Source organism: Microplitis mediator, chromosome 1 (genome assembly GCF_029852145.1).
Source record: "Microplitis mediator isolate UGA2020A chromosome 1, iyMicMedi2.1, whole genome shotgun sequence".
NCBI lineage: Eukaryota > Metazoa > Arthropoda > Insecta > Hymenoptera > Braconidae > Microplitis > Microplitis mediator.
In genome coordinates, this window is record NC_079969.1 from 26,490,448 (window position 1) to 26,507,633 (window position 17,186).

The window sequence follows — 17,186 nt, forward strand, 5'->3', positions numbered from 1 at the left end:
GTAAGAATAAATTGCGGGTGATCGTGAACAAACCCAAGAAAACTACAAGTATGCAGCTGAGTACATTACAATAATAATGCGCAATAAGGATGCAATGCACAAGAGTACAACGTACGAGTATATGAATATTGCAAACGGTGAAAGCGTAGCCCACATACCAGTACAATAATCAAGTCACTCCTCTATTTCTTCCTCTCTCTTTCTCTCTCCTTTGGAGTTTTTAAAATCTAAACTATTTTAATTGTTAATTACACTGTACATATTTATATTTATATAAATGTTTCGTCTAAGTATCAGTGTAATTTTTAAATAAAATTATTTATTTATTTTTTTTTTAACGACCATTAAAATATTTATGCTGAGCGCTTTACTCCGGGATATTACAGTAATTATATATTTTAAAAATATAAATTGTCAAGTAAACATCTGCAATAAACATCAGTTTTATCATTATTCTTATTATTAAGGTGCATAATTTTAGTCATAGTTATGTAAAAAAAAAAAAATTATGTGCTGCGGTTGTAATGAATGATACAACCATCAGTTTTAAATGTGTACATATTTTTTTATCAAAAATAAAATTGAATTATTTCTTAATTCTCGCAAGCGAATAAAAGTATTTTATACGGTTTTCACATTAAAAAAAATTTAATTAATCATGCAGACCGTGAGAATTTATTATTAAAATTTAAATAATTTCATATTCATGCATTTAACAAATTAAAATTTATTTATATTTATAAATACGACTACTCATAAATATATTAAGAGTGATTGAATTCGTATTATGCACATGTACTTTATTAACATGAAACCTGAGCTCTTTAATTGATTAATAGCTACAACTATTAAGTATATGCTTATATATATATACGTTGATATTAATATTTATTTAACTAAAGTATATATGAGTAAAAAATAAATAATGGCCGTTTTGCGAAATCGGTTAAATAAAAATATTTATTATTATTTTTAACGGAATTTACGTATGACTTAATCAGCAGACCACGCATTTAATAACAAGGAAATAATTTACGGTTTAAAATATTTAATGTCGGCATATAAAAAATCTAAATATGTGCGATGAGGTGGACTGTCGTTTAATTGTTATTTCTACTTGATTAAACAACTGAATTCGACCGAATTAAAAATTTTAATTCTATGTTCTGTCGAATTCTGCAAAACAGAATTAAACTGAATTGAAAATTTGAATTTGAATTAAACAGAATAAAACCGATTTAAAAATTTCAAATTTGTTTTAATTCAGTTTAATTCGGATTCAGAACCAGAAATTGGAGAATTATTTTCGAATTAATCAGAATTATTTTAATTCGTTGTAATTTTGACAAATTCTGGTTTTCCTGCCGAATTAGACAGAATTAATTTTTAAGTTAGGTACCGAATTAACAGAATTTATCTGAATTAGGGGAGGGTGGGGCAGAGCGGCCCCCCTGAGTTTTGAAAAAATATATAAAAAAAAAATTTTTTTTTTTAGTTGATAAATTTTTGAAATAAATAAAACTATAGAATTGTTTTTTTTTTTATTAAATAACAATTAGTAATTAAGGTAATCGAGAGTGAACGATTTATTACACCTTAAAAAATTTTTTTCGAGTAATATAAAACCAAAATTAGTTGTCAAGAGAAAGAAATACTTTCTTAATGATAAAAACAATTTAAAAAAAAAAAATAATTTTTGGAGGGGGGCTGCTCTGCCCCACAAAAAAAAAAATTTTTTTTCAGAATTTTGGCAAAATTTACATAAATTTGTTCGAAATAGGACAAAAGTAAAGTGATCTGATGGTTGAAAGCCACAAAAAGTAATAATTGGCTTAGAGGGGCCGCTCTGCCCCACCCTCCCCTAAATAGAATTAAAAATTTGATTCTGTTTAATTCGATCGAATTCAGTTGTTTAATCAGGGCTGTGTATTTAGATTTTTAGGAGGTGGACAAAATTATCAAAGCCCAATTCCGTCGGATTTATCGGTCTTGATCGGACATCCCACGACAGCCGCGTCGCATTCCACGGCGCGTTTGCTTGTCCCGGGCCAAAATCTCTAAGGCCCACAGACCATAAAACATCCTACCAGCCGAACAACCTGCTGTCTCGGATTTACAACCGATCCAATCTCCTCAGTCTCACTCACTTGCAAACTTTCTTCTCTCTGTCTCTACCAGCTCATTCTTCCTTCTTTACTATATACATATATATACATTTATACATATATATGGACGTACATACACATAATAGGAGCCCAAGGAAAGATGGTTGCGTGGCCTCTCCCGAGTTGAGGAGTGAGCTGATTTATCATGTTCGACCGTCCGAGGAATGCCTTACTCGAGTATAAGAATGAACAATCATTTCAAAACCCTCAAGATATTTCCTTCAATCGTTTCCTCGCAAATTAAATAACGATTAGCCCATTAAACCGACTCCGTACTGTTATATATATATTGCTTCGTACATACTTTGATTCCATGCTAGTGGGTTTGGTTTTGTTTTTTAAATTTAAACATGTGCGGTTTAATAAAACAATAATAATAATGGCAGCATAATAGTACCAAGAAATCAAAAGTCTCACGAATGATGACAAGCAAAGCACGATTTAATAAAATTAATTGTGAGAAGCACAACTCATTTCCTTCGCGGAAAGCGTAGGCAACCGAACCACGTTAACGAGCTCATTAATGGCTCAATTAAATTCATCTTTCGCTCTTTATAAATATGTGTATACATATTAAGTTAATCATCGTCATTATGGTTATCATTAATGCTAATGAGATTGAAAAAAGAAGAAGAATAATAATAAATTACCTCAACGACGAAGTAAAGAGGGTCACCGGGAAGGGCGTGCACGGCAAGGTAGCGGCTGGCGGACACCAGGGGTTGAAGGCAGGACCGCGCAGCCGTGACACCGCTACCACGCATGCTGCATGCTTCATTTCGTCGCCGATACGCCCAGCGTCCTCACTAAAATAAACAGAAAAATATAACAGATTAGTAAGTTAATAAATAAATATGTATGTAGGAGAAGGGGAGGGGGGAGGCAAAACGGGGTACCCCCGAAATTTTATAAAAAAAATTTTATATTTTAAATGGTTTTTAAACATTCCAAAATCACTTCTGTAAATATAATTAAGCGTTACTTTGAATTTTTTTTGGTAAACTTTTTCAAAAATCAATTGTCAGTTGAAAAATATTAATGACGTTTGTTTTATGATAAAAACTATTAAAATTTTTTTTCTTCTTTTGTATCCAATAATCATGTAAAATATAATTTTTCTTCATGTAAATTACTTACAAAAAAATTCAACTTAATCAAATTTGTTTAAAATCCAGAAATTTTTTTTTTTTACCTTTTTTAGGGGGTACCCCACTTTGCCCGCAGAAATGAAAAATTTTTTTTTCAACGGTAACTGAAAATTTCTTCTATTTACTTTGAATATCATTAAAAAAAAAAAGATTCGCGTATTTGAGTCCTCGAAAACTTGGTATTTCCTTAAGTACTCCCTTTTACCCCTCCCTTTCATAAAATTTAAAAAAGTATGGAGAGATAATTTTCCTGGCGAGCAAAGACTGAAAGGTCCATGACCTACTCAAAGAATTTTTCAGCGGGTCGATCGGGTGGAATCGCGAGTAGGAAGTGGGAGGGCATAAAGATAACAATGCACTCAGATCAGATGCTGATGCATAGTCGTGTGTATAATGGACTCGAGTGTGGGTAGGGTAGGGCCTATATGCAAATGGCAACGGTAACTGGTCACACAAATCACTGTGGCATTTCAGGGTAAATCTCAACTCGGGATGGAGAAAGTGGGCGCGCGCGTGCTCTTACTCCTTCCACTCTCTGATGCAAACACGTCCACCATCCTGGTCACTACACACATACTCACACTCACTTCCCACATACACACCAGATAATACTCCATCAGCAATCACCAGTACCCCTATATCGCCGCTGTACCTTTTTTATTTTCTCCAACCAGTAAATCACCAAATCGCTCCCGGCATTACGCTCTTATTTTTCCATCCTCCTCTTTATACTCATACTTCTACTACTACTACTACTACTATTATTATTATTATTGTATTCCTTAGATTCTAAACAATCCCACCGCATCCATATTATTATTATAAAATACAATATAATATTTGTTGTTACAGTATAAAAACAACCGTAATACATTTCAAGGTTTTTTATTTTCCAGGTAAAGTTTGTTGGAGGCTAATGGTCTCGGAGTAAATATATCTCATGTACCCAAGATATAATATATATACATATTTATATATTATACTGGAGTATGAAGTCTGCAGTATAGTAACGGAAGAAGGTATATCGAGTCACGTCGTTTGCCGAGAAGCAAATGATCGATGGGATCCATTACCGTAGGGCGCGCGTGCGATCCGCCTACGAGAGCAATACTCATTTGCACCACAACATATACATGCGTATATCATCATCATCATCATCATTGTTATTATTATTATTATTATAATTTACTACATGTGTATAAAACAGTATGAGTATATGTATAAGTACATTTAAAATGTACATCCTCGGATAATCTACAAGTATTTTAACCAACGGTGGACGGGTGCGTGCGAACGGACGGCTAACGACCGGGTTATTACGCCGATTGCCCCGGATACCGGATGGAAAAGTCGGTGGCATCGATCTGCCCGTGGGATTCTCCCAGCATGAATTCCTTAATAGGTTCTTCTTCTTCTGCTCATATATATATAAATATAGATATACACTTGTTACTTTTATGACTAAAAAGTCTACTACATAGCCGGCTATTAAATACTGTCTTCAAAAAACTATGTCCGTTTTGGGCCTCAACAGTCAATTCAGTCGATGCGCTTTGTTCGGATGTCAATTTCTTTGGTTGTCGCTGCTTATTTCGTACGAACGTTAAAAAATTGGTACTGGATCACAGCTGACTAAATGTGAATCCCACGTGCACTTGTGCAGTAAATGGAAATTTTGTCCGTTTTCTTTTTAAACAAATGAACATTTTTCAAAAATGAAAACGTGGATTGCTGGATTATGCATCAAGCATCGTTCGAAATTTTGCCTTTAGGTTTTGTTTGAGAGAAAAGTTTGGGCAAAAATTACTGTAGGCTCTCTTTGAGTATTTCGTGTCACTAATTCCAAAAAGACATATTTTGATAGTACATCAATGTGCAGTCTGTAATTTGTACTTAAAGATTTTGATTCCAAAAAAACTCAGTCGAAGGGTGACCGATCTAATGAACTTTGAAAATCGAACTTGACAATTTGAACTTTGGTAAATTTGAACTTTTATGAATGATTATTGATGATGATGAATGATGATGATGATGATTGATGATGATGATGATGATTGATGATGATGATGATGATTCAAATTTACCTAAGTTCAAATTTACAAAAGTTCAAATTGCCAAAGTTCAAAGTGTAAAAGTTCAAATTTTCGAAGTTCATTAGATATAGAACCAGTCGAAGATGTCTGGTAACCCCTGTCATAAGTCTCCAGCCCTTTTGGCTTTGGGGAACTCTCTGAAGTCAAAAAGTTCTTTTGGAATTAATAACGCGATTTACTTTCTATAATTTTTCCTCTTTCTTACCCTTTATGTTAAATAAATAAATAAATAAAAGTTCATCGTAATTTAGGAGTTAAGAAAACTAAGGAGTGATAAACATTTATATTATTATTGTTGTTGGTATTTATCGACACAGCCGAGTGTCGTCAATATGATGACAGTCTTTTTATGGACCTGGATAATGTTTTAATGCTAATGTAATACATATAAGGGGCTAAGATACGTAGGAGGTGATATATAATATAAAAACAATGTGAACTACATTCTTGCTGCATGACTAACTTTCACGTCTTTAGATCGCCTACGTGAATCTTATTAACTAACAAATCAATTTAATAGCTAGTTAATGCTCAGTACTTGATAATTTATGCATTTAATTGAGAATTAAGGACCGAGGATTTGTTTTTTAAAAATTAGTGCATTTATTTGGTAATATAATGTAATGATAAATTATCATTATTTTATGATATTAAATACTTTACGGTGCTTTAATGCTGCTCTTAAATGTGCAGTAATAAGATACGAAGATATGCAAGTTTAAATGCTTATATATAAATGATTTTCTTTATGTATGTACGTAAATTATCATTTAATTGTTAATTAAAATTTTATTATTTTCCAGTCGTTATTATCTTTAAACTTCTTGGGAAGCTTTGGAGTATTAAATTAAACCTTTAAATCTTTTCAAGAACTTTAAAGATTCTGTGACTCAGAAAAAATTTCCAGTCGTTTGAACAGATATTTTTTATTTATTTAAACCACCACAAATATTTTAATTACGCATATCAGCAGTGAGTCAGTTTGTTTTTTATGATGAAAAAATGCTGCCTTTATTGGATATCGATGTGAAAAATTTTCGTACCAAGTTTATGAAGAAAAAATTTTATCGTACTCCATTTTTTTAGTAAAAGATGACCTAATTACCACATTATTAATAATTAACTATTTTAGTTTGAAATGTAATTTGTAACCGATTCTTAAAATTACATTCGATAGCAACGTTTGTAAAAAATAAAATTTTTGACAGATGTCAAAATTTTACTTTCGAAAAAAAAACTTTTATAAAAAAAAATTAATTTTTAAAAATTGACAATAAAGTATGATCCTGAAGTTATCACAGTTAAAAATTTTCGAATTTTTGTTTCAACGACTCAATTTAAAAAAAAAAAAATAAATATAAAAATATGCACATGTAGAAAATTTAATAAAATTTAGGTGCAATTTTTTCAAATATTTTTTTTTTAATAATTTATTGTTAAAAAAAAAATCCAAAAATTTTTGGACGTCGGCTAACTTCAGTATCATAATAAAGTTCCTTTTAATTGAAGAAATTGAATTGTTTTTTAAATTCACGCGCTAAGAAGTAAAATATTTTTAAAAAATTAAAAAATTTTTCACTCAAAATTTTGAATATCGACAAAAAAATTTTTATCGTAGTATTTAGTCGGCTTTAATAATTTTTGATGGAAGAGTTTGTTGATTTTTTTCTTATTTTCATTCTGTAGTAAATTAATTTTTTTTTTTTTTTTTTAAATTATTACAAACAAGATTGTAATTTTTTCAGTAAAACAATTAATCGTAAATTAAAATTTTTCAGATATTAAAAATGAATTTACGACAGTAATTCAAAATTAAAAATAAATATGTATTGTTTCTCTCAATGTGATTATTATAAATTTTTCATCCTTATTTATCCGCGCATTAAAAATAAACATAACGTAAACAGTTGAGTTTTGTTGGTGTTGTTTGATATAGTAGTCGGAGTCACACCGTCCAGTCGTTGGTGTGAGCAGGGTATAGGTGTAAGGGGTTTACCGAAACGTTCGCAAATCACGATGGAATGTGGTCGGACTGGTGTGCGCCCGTGGTTGCTGTACAATGACATACAGAATGGAATCGAATGGGCGAGCAACACACCACACAACATCACATCACGCCACATAACACCAAGGATAAAATAATAGTGTCTATACTACTACTACCAAGAGAACTACAGCACATCGTGTCTATTCCATTCTATCACAATACTATTATACACTACTACACAGATTGGTAACACAAATAGTGTAGATAACATGTAAATGTATTAAGTCCATGATATGTATAGTGAGGCAAACTCGAAGAGACACATCACGCTTACATAAGACATGTTACGATGACGCGTTATAATAATAATGTGTAATAGAAACTAAGGATACCCTCGGGCATCTAATATACAATCTTATATATGTACGTCTTACATCTCTCTGCATACCAATTCCTCTTGCATAAAATACTCGAGCGTTTATTTAATAAATCTCGTCTATTCTTCCGTAAAAGCTTCTAATCAGGACCCAAGACACGAGTCAGCTCTTATCGACATATAAATTAAATAAACAATTTAGTAGCCTTGCAATAATGAGAAGATATTTCAGGATGATTATCATTATCGTGGCTAACGCCATGTAGAATCCGGGAATGAGACAGGAGACAGCGATCAAAGACCTGACGTTAATTCCAGTTAATAGTAAATTAATGCGATAAATATATTTCTTTTTGATGTTTGTTTTATTTGTCGGCTTGCTGATTATTTTTTTACTGTGAGTTAAAAATGTCAAGTGCAAGGTTCAATTGAGAGTACCGAGAAATATGTGAGTAACGCGAGATTAGTCGGTATGAGGCAGGAGACGGTAAAACGTACGTCGAACCCGTTAACCACACACGGTTCTTCTTCACCTCCCCCGCATTCCTATCTTCTCTCTTAGTCATTTTATTTTATTTTATTTTATTTTATTTAACGTTCCCCATATACTCATGATCGTGTACCGCGTGCCGGAACGACTAACAACCCGCATTCTGCTGGTGATGCTGTAGACTAACGCCATTTTGATAAACTCGTCTTACATTTACGAAATTCACGAGATTACTCATTTTCGCTGAGCCGGGTCAAGGATTTTTTTTACTCCGACCACTGAATTGTCACTTTACGATTTTGTTTACCCAAGCCCGTGATAATGTGACGGGTTTCGTGGGTCTGTCGTCGTCAGCAGAGAAACGAAGGTAATTATAGGTGTGGACCAATATGATGGCCCTTTGATAGACGCCAGGGCAGAGAGGACAGATAGTGAAGCCGCGTATTGAAGAGTGAAGTCGATGGCTGTAGTCTCCTCTTTGGAGAGAATGAAGGACGCCCGCATTCCTCATTCTTTGAGAGGCCTGGTGATGCTGATGCTGATGCTGTACTGTAGCAGCCGGTCTGCTGCTGTAATACGAGGAATCGAGCGCAGACCGAAAAGTAATATCGCAAGAGGCCTTGAGCCATCCCTTGAGCCTCTACTCAAACTCTTGCTACCTTGTGTTACATTGGGAATACGAGCAAGACACGTGGTTACAGTACCATCGCTGCTGCTGCTGCTGTTGTTTACACACGGTATTTTACTTTCCCCGGTACGGTTTCTCGGTACAGGAATTACATTTACTTAACAGTAAACACTTTCTCCAGTTTATTTAACTCGTCTATTTTTATTGGCCGGTTAACTTTTTTATTACGTTAGCGGCAAATTGCCAGAGGAAATAAACCTCAAGACACCAAGACAAGGTTAGTATGGCGGGAACCGGGAGATTATTCGTCCAGTCATGGGGTGGTCCCTTGATGCGATTATAATGTGAATATAATGGCATGCTACCGCGCTACGCGGCCCTCAATCCTCCTTCTCTCGTACTCATAAATCCCCCCGTCCTCTCTTTCTTAACTCTTCTCTCACACACACACAGATATATTAAAATATGTATATACATATTTATATCCACATATTTTAGAGTGTGTAAATGCGTCGAAAAGCCAAACCGGCTTCTATACCAATCCCAGTCCTCCTCTAATCCGACGAAAATTGAGGATTTAAAATATAAAAATAAATCTACGTGTTTATAATCCGGCGAACATTTGTCGGGAAATAAATTCATGTATGTTGAAAAATTAAATAATAACGTATGATTTATTTGTTTCGAATACGCGCACTGTGTGCCGACTGCGTTTAAAAAATCAGAGGCCGTCAGTTTATTTATAAATATTAAAATATAATATTTTGGTATACTAAGTAGTTTTTATAACGCGACATACGACATACCTGTCGCTGTCGCCGTAGATTAGCCTTTACTTACGCACATTTAATGTACGAAGCTCGTGGATGTGTAAAACAAGTTAGTGGTTTCCCTGTAGCCCCGAGCGATTGTAGAAATTTATTTAACCATTCATCATACCAAAGTCTTTACTTGTACTCTTATATATTTATATATGTGTATATTTATCCTCACGTTAATAGCAAACTGTGTTACCGTACTCTAACAGTGGGGAGCGTGTGCATAATCCAATGGTCAGTGATGCCAGCGTCTGCTGCTCCGAACCAGATCATCGCATATATTTATTTTTCAATATTAATATACAGTTTACTCCCCTGTACATATATTTATTTATATGTTGTCGACTGGATAGAAGGGAGATATCAGCAAACAAACATTAACTGATGTAATTTTAAATGCAATAAACATAAATGTTATAGAATGAATATATAAATGAAAACGGTATCTAGAGTTGTTGGTTCGAGACATGCGAATCTACTCTGCTGTAGACTAGAGCAGTGTATTTAAGAGCAAATATATATATATATATTTATATATAATATCTTGATAGTTTTCCAACAGCATATTATATATATATAATATGTATGTTGATGCTGGAGAGAACGAGTGGCCTCATTCCACACAACGATTCCATTCCAATCCACGTGCACTCACGATTCTGATCGCGTTGCGCAAACTCTCACGATCAATCTCGAAATTCCAGCATACTCGGCATCATTTTTATGAGTTTTTTAATATTTTTTAAATCCCAAACAACTTTCAAATTACATCGTCACTAAATTTATCGTTGTTTTTTTTTTTTATTATAAATATAAAAATTTATATTTTCATTTTGAGGTCAACTATTTTTGATTTGTAATAATGAGGCAGAGGTTGGAGTACATATCCAGGTACAGACATATATTTTAAATTTATAGCCAGATAAAAAATAAAATATTAGTGTGTAGGCGCTAAGAGGGTGATAATAAACAAGTAAATATATATATATGTACGGTATGGAATAGGTGTGAGAAAAAAAATACCATGTGAATTATATTGAAGGATACGCGATATACAGACTAGTTGTGTATCAATTGCATATTAATGCGTGAACATTTAAGATTATTCCGAGCTGTTAAGCCACGGGCGATATCGCTAATTGAACCAGCTCGTGGGCTGATATACAATTACATCCAAATAAAAGTACTAATAATAATAATCATACTGTTGGCAAAAAAATATCACGCTCACATTACTCTTAACGATTTATATATAAATATATATGAGTAGTTAAAAAATAAAAAAAAATTGATTTCTTGACGCAAAAAATTTTTACTCCTCCAATAAAATTTTTGAATTATAAATAAAACAAAAAAAAAATTTCTTGGGGTGAAAGAAAATATTTCATGATACTGAAGTTAGCAGACGTCCAATAATTTTTGGATTTTTTTTTAAACAATAAATTATAAAAAAAAAATATTTGAAAAAATTGCACCTGTAGTTTATTAAATTTTCTACATGTGCATATTTTTTTTTTTTTTTTTTTTAAATTAAGTCGTTGAAACAAAGCTCGAAAATTTTTAATTGTCTGCTAACTTCAGGATCATACACAGAAAAGAAGGATTTCTTGGGGCAAGAAAAAATTTGCAGTATGAAATGAAAACGAAAATTTTCTTAGGACTAAAAATTTTTTCTTGCCCCAAAAATTTTTTTCTTAACTCAAGAAAATTTTTTCTCGCCCCAAGAAAATTTTCGTTTTCAATTCATAATGCGAAAAATTTCTTAGGACAAGTAAAAGTTTTCTTGACGTGAGTAAAAGTTTTTTGTGCCAAGAAATCCTTTTTTTCTGTGTAATATTTCGCGCCAATAAATTTTTTCTTGTCTTAAAAAAATTTTTGTTTTCAATTCATAGTGCAAAATTTTTTTTTGTGTACTTGAATATTTATACTGCAAATAATTACACTAATGTATGAGTAAAAAAATATTACATAGTATTTATATTAATCCGTAGCGCCTACATAACTACATAAATTTAAAATTGCGTAACCTACTGGCGCTCGGATATTAAAAATATTTATGAGATGAATAAGTTACTGACAATTAATAAACAGACAACTAAGACAAGTAATTCCTTGATGAAAATGTATACTGGCATTTATAAATAAATAAATAAAAATGGAGTCGATTGATTTGAATATTTAAAATAAAAAAATAAAAAATGTGTAGTCTAAGCATTAATATTATTATTTAAAATCGAGTACAAGGAGAGGTTGAAAACAAAAAATACGTGAGTTGTTTACAAAATTGCTGGTGGGTAAGCACCGGAGCGTCTATTACGCGACCCAACATGTAATGATTATTATATTCTCTTTATTCGCGTCATCATTTAATGGATGTGTATTTAAAGTAATATGTACGCGTATGTGAATGTGTACACACATGCTACTAAAGTTACTCTTTAACCACACACTCGACTGGTATCGGTACAGTGAGACCTGAGACCGCTGGTTTATCTGCGCAAACACCAGAGTATTGTTATCTCTGACGGAATTCCGAGCGAAAATTAAATGCGCCTGTTAATTTTATTAACAAACGGGATCTACTTGCGATACTCGATCCGGTCGATACGAGTATTGTGTAGAAAATTAAGGCCTATAAACCTCATAAATTCATGCACTGTAAAAAATCACCGGGGTAAGTCCAAGCGGTGTAGGTGTTAAAATTATCAGTGTTAAATTTACCACCGAAAGCGGTGTGAAAATAACACCGCAGCCGGTGTAAGTATTCAGTACCGGTGACATTTTTTATGTTTTATAATCATTAAAGTTAATACTCGAAGCGGACGCAGTTTACCCAGCTTTTACACCGATATTACTCCGTTTTTACACCGTTTACCCCGATTTTACACCGATATTACTCCGTTTTTACACCGGTTACCCCGATTTTACACCGGTTACCTCGATTTGACACCGATTTTACTCCGCTTTTACACCGGTTACCCCGCTTTTACACCGATATTACTCCGTTTTTACACCGATATTACTCCGTTTTTACACCGGTAACCCCGATTTTACACCAATTTTACTCCGCTTTTACACCGGTTACCCTGATTTAACACCGGTATTTTTAACACCGGTGAATTACTCCTCCTACACCGGTGTAATTTTATTTTAACACCGGGCGGAGTTAAAATGAGTCCATTTTTACCACCGCTCTTTTTACAGTGTGTGTATGTAATATATAGTATTTATTATTTATCGCGGTAACTATTTATTTTTAATTAGCTGAGGATATAATAGATGAGAATGGGAATGTGCCCGTAGATAAATAATCCTCCATAAATTTTAAATAAATTATAAATTATAATCTTAAGAGCGAGCGGTAGTCGTCAATGCGTTATTTATCATTTGTTATTATTATTATTATTAATATTTATAATAATATTCAAATTGTTTATTAATAAATCCTTGTCTTAGCGTTAGCTCGATTTAAATTATGAGCGCGAATAACAGAGATTGCGATGAATGAAACGAGTTACTACGAGGAGTGAGTAAAGTTCATTAAAAGGAATTATATTTTATCACGTGAATTTTATTTAAATTTATTTTTACCCAGTGAAAAATATATATTTCAATGAAAGAGAATAATAATTAGCTATCGAGCATCTGGTTGTTATATGACGCGGTATTTTTAAAATATCATTTTAAAAATACGAGAAAGGTCTTGGTCTTGGGCTGTATCTTCATCTCTGTCTTTAACCGACAGCATTCCTCAGAAAACCTCAGCTCCGTTCTATTCAAGAATTATAAACGTGTAAGGAGTGTAGAAGAATCGGGTGGACTCGGCCTAGGTCTGGAATCTGTAAACCTAATCCGCCTCTCACCTGGTTAAATTTTCTCCGTTTCCTCGCAGTCACGTTCCAAGAACGTCCGTTTTCATTTTTTACCATTCCCGAAAAAAATTTTTTTCTTCTTCTTCTACTGACTTATAAATATTTTATTTATTTTTTTGTTTATTATTTCGGAGCCCAAGTTTTTATAATTCACGGGTATCAGTTAAATCTACAAAGGGAGCGTCTGTTGAGACAGAAATCAGTAGATTATGATGAGGCAAAAAAAACATACGATTGAAATAGATAAGAATAAAAAAATAAAGAATAATTTAAACTGAAAACAAACTGAGCGGAAAAGGATGGAGGAGGTCATTTGTGAGGCCAAGTGTGTTTGCTTCGGCACAACGGCCTCCGACGTAGCCTCGCAAGGTATTTTGCACCAGCTATATTTGCCCTGAGTAAACTTACGCCTACATACACACTCTGTATACATAATACACATCTACGTACACAAAAGTATGTCTAACGTAAGACAAAAATGAAAGTTTGTGAAAAAAATTCCAATAGACTCCGTAAAGAATTTTTATTCTGTTTTTTTTTTTTTTAAATAAATAACTAAAAAAAAAGTAGAGTGCAGAGCAGGTATAAAACACGCAAAACTTAAAATTCCACAATCCACAATATATAAAAAAATACCTCGACTTGCTCTGACCATAATAGCAGGGAGAGGCCTAATCGAACCCAAACGGAATGCCATAGAAATATGCACGGACTTTTCAATGGATTATCTGTACTACTGGACTTGGACAACTACTGCTATTTACTATGTACTATTTACTACTGACTACTACTCACTACTCACTAAAAATACTCTAAAAAAACGCAACAAGTGATGGCTAAATAAGACCGCGTTTCCACGGCATTAATTTTCAGATACCAGGAGTCGATCCAGGATTAAACAACGAGATAATCGTCCGCATTTATTACCGATCCGTTAGCAACGATTAGAGAAGGCGTTATTCCCATTCAATTGTTGTTTCCCCTCGTTATTTTAACGGTAGTTACTTTTACTTGACACCAGCTTTAGTCAGTAAAAATAAATAAGTAAATTAGACAGCGAATTCGGGTTTATAAACACGTCTATCGGCTGTAAGACGGAGTCTAAAAATATCCGTATGGTAAAGCGTAATAATTTACGCGTAAAAAGAAACAAACAAAAAGTAGAGAAAGGAACCAGCAAGCTGGCAGGTAAACCTTACGATAGCTGTATATCATCCGAGCAGTCGTATACCTGGGGCTTCTAACGTTTCCTCTATTCCTATTAGCATTCAACCCGTGGCTCAACTTCTCCTGTTCATCTCAGGTCTTTCTCCCAACTCCAGTCATCACATACAGCCAAGTACACGCATAATATACAACAATTTATAATTTTTTACTCCTTTGGTTAACTGTTACTCCAGTCATTCCGTGATTTAACTTAAAAAATCTTATCCCCGACTCGGTACATTTAGCATGCCTGGTTAATTTCATCTCCATCTTCATCTTCATCTCCATCTTTGTCGTGGTCTTGGTCTTCCTGTTCCTCTGTCTCTCCCCAGCATCTCTGGTGCTCTCGACAAAGTTACTACTGGAATTACCGGGAGGCTGATGCCTCCTCTTATGGCCTCGTGTTAATTGTATTTAAAGTTTATGCTGAAAGCATGTAGTACATTGATATTAATGTTTAAAGAACCGAGTGCATAAGAACATGAAAAAATCTCACACATCGCGGATAAAATAATATATAGACAACAAGTAAACTGCAGTACTGTACACACACAGCACACGGTGCGTTGGCGGACACGCGGGATATTAACGCGCATGCGCGATCATTCTGGAATGTACCGGCCGCGTTTCCCCTCGGCCCAACAAGTGGTTTGATTGTATGTAATGGTGGGATTACATGTTATGTATCTATATACGTACATATATACATACATGTGTATATTTTTAAAATGTACCCGCATTCTAACTTTATTTCTCAGTTACAACTTTGTATATAAAGTCTCTTTAACTCTCTCTTATTATTTATTATTCTTTTTTTTTATCAATCTTTACGTACTTATAAGTCTCTGTACGTACATACATAAACATATGAAGGGAATATAGATGGATATGAAATAATAATTAGTTGTATAGATGGTAAATAGCTGCAGAGTCTCACGATTCGCGCGAGAACTCCGTTTGCGGTAATAAGATTATTTAACTTTTTGCCAGCACTTGCTGCGGCAGTAAAAAAAAGTTAAAATAAAATAAAAAAAAAAACGTTAGGGAGACAAGAAGGGGTCATTAGCACTTTCGTTGACGAGAGAGTCGAGGCCAATCGAAAGCCGAAGCCTTATGTTACATTTAACGTGTAATACATTGAGATTAAATAAAATTAAATTAAATTTATGGATAAATTTTTTTAGCCTGTATTTAAATTTATTTATTAATAAATATATAAATATATAAATAAATAAATTTATTATCAGGCTGAATAATTATGGAATTTATTTTTGTTGGTCTAGACGGCGGGCGTCAAGTGGAATTTAAAAAATTTCGTCACCACAAACTTGAGAGCAGGAGATAACGATGATAAGAATGTTTTTGAATGCAGAACAGTAGGTGAAGTGTTTGAGTAAAACCAACACAAGGTCACGATCGTCGGGTCTAGATTTTTTTTTTTTTTATAAATATTCAATATAATTGAGAGAAAATTTTTGATTTGCGAAACTTTCTTAGAAAGTTCGCTGCAATAGTTAAATATATATATTTGTGTGTGCGCTGATAATGATAATAAACAGTACCGAGTACCGAGTACGGAGAAACTTGAGTTTATTATTATTTAAGAGAAAATAATAATAATGATGATGATGATGATGATAAATAAAATAAGAAATGAATTTGGAATTTATGTACAGGAGCTACATCACTTCATTGTCAGCGGTCTTACGTTTATTCCCTGGTGGTGGGCATGTAATTCTCCTGGCTGATACTATCGCCAGGTTTTATAAGCACGCATGCAACGGGCAGCCAACCAGCAATACAACCGAGCCAAGTCAAGTCGAGCCAAGTGATAGCCGTCGGGCAAGAGGAATTTAAAAATTCCTCAACCAACGTGTCATCCTCTCACTTTGGAATTTTTCCCCGTGGTGTTGAATAGCCTTTACCTTGATTGATCGAAAGACGAATTAAAAAACCTCATAAAAACAATCGCTAAAAATATATATATATATATGTATATAAATAATAATAATAAATTTGAATTTTAAATAATTTTATTCCGGTGAACTGGAATTTCCGGTGTGACCGTGGGTTAAATCCGGAGTGAATGTAAAGCGAATGACTGTTTATTTATTTAATTCCCGAGAAGTAAAATTTACTCCGAAGCGGAGTTAATTTTAAAGTTAAAACTCCGAATCGTGGATGTGGATTTAAATAAAATCTACATCATTGATGAAAAGACAAAGTCCCTGTTTACTCCATATGCTGTCTTTTTAAAACTTTACAGCTCCGATTGAAGGAGTGTATTTGGAGTCAAGAGTTGATTCGCAGTGAATGTGGATTTTTAAAAAATTCAGATCACTCCGAAATTTCTCTACTGAAAAACAAACTCCGAATTTACTTCATATGCGGAGTGATCTTTTT

The 17,186-nt window shown here is 33.3% G+C and overlaps 1 protein-coding gene across 2 annotated transcripts in view; it reads right to left on the reverse strand.

Moving 5' to 3' along the window:
- LOC130667451 (protein expanded) overlaps positions 1–17,186 on the reverse strand; it is a 33,906-nt gene that overhangs the window by 15,137 nt on the left and 1,583 nt on the right. For both annotated transcript variants that reach the window (XM_057469153.1, XM_057469072.1), the window contains one exon: positions 2,816–2,971. In XM_057469153.1, the coding sequence (XP_057325136.1) occupies positions 2,816–2,929 (114 nt within the window). In that variant the 5' untranslated portion in view covers positions 2,930–2,971. The remainder of the gene's footprint in view (positions 1–2,815; positions 2,972–17,186) is intronic.